Source organism: Camelina sativa, chromosome 1, assembly GCF_000633955.1.
Source record: "Camelina sativa cultivar DH55 chromosome 1, Cs, whole genome shotgun sequence".
NCBI lineage: Eukaryota > Viridiplantae > Streptophyta > Magnoliopsida > Brassicales > Brassicaceae > Camelina > Camelina sativa.
Window position 1 is genome coordinate 8117111 of NC_025685.1, and position 6530 is coordinate 8123640.

At 37.2% G+C, this 6530-nt stretch overlaps 3 protein-coding genes across 4 annotated transcripts; 1 reads left to right on the forward strand and 2 right to left on the reverse strand.

Annotated features, from left to right (window-relative positions):
* LOC104783194 (cytochrome P450 71B2-like) lies at window positions 8–2174 on the reverse strand. The gene is made up of 2 exons (XM_010508318.2): window positions 1202–2174; window positions 8–655 (listed from the first exon to the last, which is right to left on the reverse strand). The coding sequence occupies exons 1-2, from the start codon at window positions 2114–2116 to the stop codon at window positions 41–43; spliced, it is 1530 nt and encodes a 509-aa protein (XP_010506620.1). The 5' UTR covers window positions 2117–2174; the 3' UTR covers window positions 8–40.
* Window positions 2583–3787, reverse strand: LOC104783214 (reticulon-like protein B9). Of its 2 annotated transcripts, none has more exons than XM_010508352.1 (5): window positions 3580–3787; window positions 3329–3503; window positions 3108–3249; window positions 2945–3014; window positions 2583–2839 (listed from the first exon to the last, which is right to left on the reverse strand). In XM_010508352.1, the coding sequence occupies exons 1-5, from the start codon at window positions 3689–3691 to the stop codon at window positions 2670–2672; spliced, it is 669 nt and encodes a 222-aa protein (XP_010506654.1). In that variant the 5' UTR covers window positions 3692–3787; the 3' UTR covers window positions 2583–2669. The 2 variants fall into 2 exon arrangements, with proteins under 2 accessions (XP_010506654.1, XP_010506647.1); XM_010508345.1 differs by having other exon boundaries at window positions 3329–3509.
* Window positions 4196–6473, forward strand: LOC104783229 (L-Ala-D/L-amino acid epimerase-like). The gene is made up of 6 exons (XM_010508361.2): window positions 4196–4643; window positions 4805–4915; window positions 5116–5332; window positions 5461–5794; window positions 5879–5940; window positions 6074–6473. Exons 1-6 carry the CDS (start codon window positions 4212–4214, stop codon window positions 6145–6147), a joined length of 1230 nt encoding a protein of 409 aa, XP_010506663.1. The 5' UTR covers window positions 4196–4211; the 3' UTR covers window positions 6148–6473.

The following is a 6530-nucleotide window of genomic DNA, read 5'->3' on the forward strand; positions in this document are numbered from 1 at the left end:
GATACTAACGAGTGGAACAATGCATCAAGCTTTTGTCTCATCAATGGTGTTGAACAGGCACAAGTAGTAGAGGTAATTTCTTGACAATGGTGAGATTACCAGCTTCTCCCATATCAATGTCTTCTTCACTTATCATTCCTTCAGGCAATCTCCAATCAAAGAAGTAAAGAAAATTCAACAGCACTAGTTCCACGGAAGCAATCGCCAATGGCATCCCAGGACAAATCCTTCTACCAGAACCAAACGGTACGAGCTCAAAGTGTTGTCCCCTGAAATCTACGCAAGAATTGGTAAACCTCTCAGGAATAAAATCTTCAGGATCGGTCCAGCGCTCGGGGTCACGTCCGATCGTCCATACGTTGAGTTGGATTTGCGTTTTTGGAGGAATATCATAGCCTTGGATCTTGACGTGAGACATTGTTTCTCTTGGGAGCAAAAGAGGAAGTGCTGGGTGCAATCTAAATGTTTCCTTGATTATGAGCTTCAAATAATCAACTTTGTCAATGTCGTCTTCAGTGATTCTATCCCTTTCGAGCCCGAGGGTGTTTCGGATCTCTTCTTGTGCTTTTTTCATCACTCTAGGGTTTCTAGCAAGCTCTGTCATTGCCCAAATCATGGTTATTGCGCCTGTATCTACCCCCGCCAGAAATACATCCTGATCGTCAAGACATAATTAGTAATAGAATAATAGAAATGAAACCAAAGAGTCTCTTCATTGTTTTAACTTTTGTGTTTGCATGACAAAAACTACGTTTTGAAAAAGAAATATCTTATAAAACGTATACGCTAAATGTAAACATGATTTTCCAACTGTTTTCGTTTGCCATATGTGTTTACGGTTAGCAAAATTTTAAAATAAGTTAATTGGACCTTATACATATATAGTTAAAGGTTTGTTTGGAAAACAATACCTACTATAACACAGTAAGTAAAATCAACCGTAGAGTAATTAACTATGGAGAACCATTGAACCAAGTTGTTTAGCCCAACTAGTTGACGTTTAAAATAAAAACTTTATCACCCAAAAATCACATATGAAGACTAGTTTTTTTTTCCCCCTTTTTTCAAAAAAAGAAAGAAAGAATGAAAGATGAAGCAAGATTTGAGCTCTGAGGCCGGAGCCCATAGAGCCTAGATTTTTTTCTTTCCCTTTATTCGAAAAAAGAGAAAAGAATATATGAAGCGAGATTTGAGCTCTTACCATGAGGACTGCCTTGATATTATCAATGTTGAACTTGAAATAATCATTATTTCCTTGTTTATCCATCATATCCAACAAGAGAGCAACAATATCCGCAGTAGAATCCACTGTTTTTTTACTTCCTGCTAAGTGATCATCAATCACATGTTGGTAAAAACCATCAAGCTCTTCAAACACTTTGTTTATCTTCTTGTTTCCTCCAAACAACCAATCTAAGAATCTCCCAATTCTACCGGGTAACAAATCAGAGCAAGTGAAACTACCTAGAACAAACAAGGCGTCACTCACAAGTTCCTCTATTCTCTCTTGATCGATTACAAAATCACTCTCGTTGAAGTTCTGTCCTAAGGCTACTCTACAAATGATGCTTGCTGTTAGAGAGAAAAACGTTTTGCTTAGATCCACAGGAGATTGCTTCGAAGCTGATTGGCACAGTTTCTTCACCATGAAGTCCACTTCTTCCTCTCTGATATTCCTAAATGATTGAACCTTTTTAAGGCTGAAAAGCTCGATAACAGCGAGCTTTCGCATCTCTCGCCAGTACTCGCCGTACTGCGCAAAGCTGATGTCCTTAGAACAGTAGGAGAGTAAATCCGTGGTGACCGTTCTTGGTCGGTTGCAACATCCAAGGTCATGAGTTTTGAGAACTTCTTCAGCTGCTTCACTCGAGGATATCACAACCGTTGGAACAAGCCCTAGGCGAAGAAACATCACAGGTCCGTATTTAATGGATAGATGATGAAAGCATCGGTGAGGCAATCCTGCGAACTGGTGTAAGTTTCCGATGATGGGAAGACCTGGAGGACCCGGAGGAAGATTCAATTTTGGGTTTTCTCTAATCTTTCTCATGAAAAAGATTAGTGACACAACAAAAGCAAGAAAAACTGAAACACACAGAAAGATATCGATAGCCATTTTCTTTTCTCTTCCTCTGTTTTTGGAAAGATGATGAGGAGCTTATAGTTTAGTCTTTGTATATAAGATAAGCCAAAGCAGTTGATAATGTAAAAAACTTTCTAAATTAAGTGGTTGAGAGTTGAGATGTAAGTCACTATTTTTGTCGTGTTTAATATATCACATGCAATAAGAATGTATGGTCCAATCGAAATAGAGATTCGTCCATCTTCAATCGTTAGCCGACTTTTTTTTTTGTCGAATGTGGATTACAAACAAAAACTAGTTAATTTGGATTTTAGTTTGATTTTTTTTCTATATTAAGTAAAAAAGTCTATTGTAATCATAATTACTTAAGTTTACAGAATTTTACATAACATTTATGCATGGTTGAACACTATATAATGATTCAAAAGTGGTTCACATCATATCATTTGATGATCATTGATCAGATCTTAACTTCTTTTTCTCAGTACGTTAAAAGCAAAACCAGTCAAAGATATGTACTTATATTAGTTTGGGTTGAAATTATATAGTAAATACAGTAATGATAAACAATTATAATGAAGAAGATTTAAGTAAGTTTCTTGTTTTTGACAGTTCCTCTTGGGATTTTGCTAAGAACATTCGAGTCGACTTTCCTGTAAAGCTTCCTCAGCTTCCTCATCAACTTACCCGCCACTCTATCAACGTCATCCTCGTACATCTCATACATAACCGGCATCGTCTGCATGCTTACGAACCCTGAACAAAACGACGTACCATCAATAATTATATATATATTCTTCGTTAGTTAATTAGAAACTAAATCTACAGTAGAATAAAGTTGAGGATAACTTAATTCTTTACCTACGAACAGAAGATTCACAAAGTTGAAATATGTCCCGATGATGGATAAGATATAAAGTGAGATCGTTGTCTGAAGATATTGTAAACCAATTTAGAGGAAATATAATTAATACTAATAATTAATCCAAACGTATACATGTAAATGATTCAAGGAATAGCTTACGAGAAAAAAGAGTGGAGGATCTCTTCCACAAGCAATGTCAAGAAGCTTAGAGAGGATTTGGTTGAATCTAATATGGAAGCTTGTTGCTAAATGTCTGAAAGAAGATTCGTCTAGTATCACTTCCGGTATTATTGGCCTTTCCCTGCATTGTATTATTTGATTAGGAAATCTCAAAAAGATTAAATCGAGAATTCGGAAATTCAAAGATATCATAAACATACCAGTTGAGAAAATCAGAAACAGTGGACCAGATGAAGAAAAGAAGCATAGAGGTCATGGAAGCATGACAAACTAAGGTTATGAAATTGTATTCAACTACTTCCATTAAGAACCATAAGAGGCTCACTCCTATCACCAATGTTGCAGCTATTTTCGGCTCTCTCCATAACATAACATCTGCAACTGTTTATCACAAATACCAACTGTATAATAATTTTCACATAAGATCGAAGGGATAGAGATAGATAAATACCTTGACCACCACCAAATATAGAGTGAACTGATCGTTGACGGCTGAAGAGCTTGGTTGTTTTATGGTACGTTCTTTCGTCTTCAGAATCCGAAGATCCTGAATATATCGGCATGATTGGATGGAATTTTGCTAAGAAAAAGATGAATGCGGTAAGAAAGAGCGAATGCAATAATTAAAGATGGATTATGTAAAATTGTTATGTCTTGCACTTGGGAGTAAATGTGAAATTGCAACAAATATAAGAAGAAAAGAGAGGTTCTAGACTTGGTAACAAAGGTAATAACAAACACATACTCAAGAAGCAAAGAATGGGAATGGTTTTGCCCTTCTTCCTTGTCCCATTTTTATTTCTTCATCCTCATGTCTCTAATTAAACAATTCAAACCCCTCATGTTTATATTCTTCTTCTTTTTCCCCCATGTTATTTTAAATTTGGTGTGTAAAATTTTCTGATTTTTATTTAAAAAAAAAAACACTTACAAAAAGAAATGAAATATAAAAATAACATTTGATAAGTAATAAAATTATTTTGATAATTAAAGTATAAGAAATTCAAAAGTGAGACTATTTAAACCCTAAATTAGTTATAAATGCCAAAAAAAAAAAAAAAAAAAAAAANAAAAAAAAGCAAAATGTTTTCGATAGTATCGTCTTCTTCTTCACTCGTCAATTCAAGTTCGAACCTCAAATTCCAAAATTCGCCGAGATCTACGATCCCTGTTATGTCGGCGGCGTATGGATTCAAAACCCTGACGGAGAATTTCACGGTAAGGGTGCGTAAAGCAGAGAACCGAGAGCTGAACGTTCCTCTGATCTCACCTTTCACTATCGCTTCCTCACGGCTTGATTCAGTCAGTAATGTTGCGATTCGGGTCGAGCTTGGAGACGGGTGCGTCGGCTGGGGAGAAGCTCCGATTTTGCCGTCGGTTACGGCGGAGGATCAGATAACGGCGATGGTAAAAGCGCGGGAAGCTTGTGAGTTTCTGAGGGAGTTACCGGAGATGACACTTGGTGGTGTTCTTCATGAGATCGGGAGATTACTCCCTGGTCATCGATTTGCTTCTGTAAGCTCGCTCATACATCTGTGTAATTGTGATTTAAGCATTCCTAAAAAAAGATTGAATTTTTCAAGTTCAAGTTTAGGAATTTTGGGTTTACTACATTTGGCTTTGATCTTGATCACAAGGAAGAAAAAAATAAGAAAAGTTTCTGAAATGGGTTTTAGGTAAGAGGTGGGGTGGAGATGGCTATGATTGATGCAGCAGCTAAGAGTGTAGGAGTGCCGTTGTGGAAACTATTTGGTGGAGCTTCAAGTACTATTACCACCGACATAACAGTTCGGTTCTTACCTCTTAGCTCTTGCTGGTACAAATTCCTTTTTTTTTATTTCTGTGTGATTCGTAAAGTTTTGAAGATGGAATTTTGAATTTTTTGTAGAATGTTAATATTGCTTGAAAACTATTTGAGTATGAAGGTTTGTGTGTGTTTTCATAGATGTGGTGGGTCTAAATGATGTTTGTGTTGGTCTATTCTCAGATTCCGATAGTTACTCCTGCGGAAGCTTCAATTTTGGCTCTTAAGTATAGGAAACAAGGTTTTGAAACCTTGAAGCTCAAGGTGGGGAAGAATCTTAAGGCTGACATAGAAGTTCTCCAGGCTATACGTGCAGTCCACCCTACTTGTTCCTTCATTTTGGATGCCAATGAGGGTTATCAAACAGAGGAAGCTGTTGAAGTTCTCGAGAAGCTTCATGGTAAAAAAGTTTATGAATCATTTGTGGATCTTCTCTTTTAGGTCTTGAACGCTAGACTTTTTTTTAAAGAATATTGTTAGCGGACCTCTCTCGGACAAAACCTAAAGTGTTGTGACTTTTTCCCCCAGAAATGAAGGTTACACCAGTTCTCTTTGAGCAACCTGTCCACAGAGACAATTGGGAAGGTCTCAGTCACGTGACTCGAGCTGCAAAGGACAGATTCGGAGTCTATGTTGCAGCAGATGAGAGTTGCAGAGACTTGACTGATCTCAAGAAAATCATAGAAGGTGGTATCGTACATGTTGTTAACATCAAACTCGCCAAAACCGGAATCCTCGAGGCCCTCGAGGTAATTGAATTGGCTAGATCATCTGGAATTGAGCTTATGATTGGGGGAATGGTTGAGACCAGACTAGCCATGGGATTCTCTGGTCACCTTGCTGCAGGCATTGGGAGTTTCAGGTATATTTAACATGTAAACACCACATTTCTTTCTAATGTAATCATCACCATCATAAATCTAACCAGTGAAGATGTAATTTACAGATTCATCGACTTAGACACTCCACTTCTTCTGGCTGATGATCCTGTTCAAGGTGGCTACAGAGGTAATAGCCTCTGTTTTATTCATCTTACATAATTCCCTGTTTAGAGGATGCCTTACTTGTAGCTCCATCTTGCATCTTTCATTGTTCAAAAGTAAACGTAAACTAAGTCTAATACTGGTGGTTTTGTTGGCAGCGTCGGGTGCTGTCTACGAGTTTACAGATGAAGGCGGTCACGGAGGATATCTTCAGTGGAATGATCTTGCTTAGTAAATTTCCTTCAGTCTACTTAGGCCCCTTATCTTTATCTCATAGTATGTCAATCTCAAGTTTAATGATGGTTTTTGGGTTTGATGCGGCAATTAGACATTGGTCCTGAATTTTGTTGTTTGTGTTAGAGTGGCTGTATGTAGGAGCTTTGTAGCTTTTGTAATCTACAAGCTTTGTAACTTTTGCCCCCAAGAGTACCAAATATATGTAGGATGATGATTCATCTCATTGAGTTGTGTCTGTAAATATACACACAAAACGAATTCACAGAGCTTGTAAATCACAATAAGTTGTTTCTGTTTCGATGTGGGCAAAAATGTTTAACCTGCGGCTGTTATAATTTCTTCATTGGTTTTTTCACTAGCAGAGTGTTTTTTTTTTTT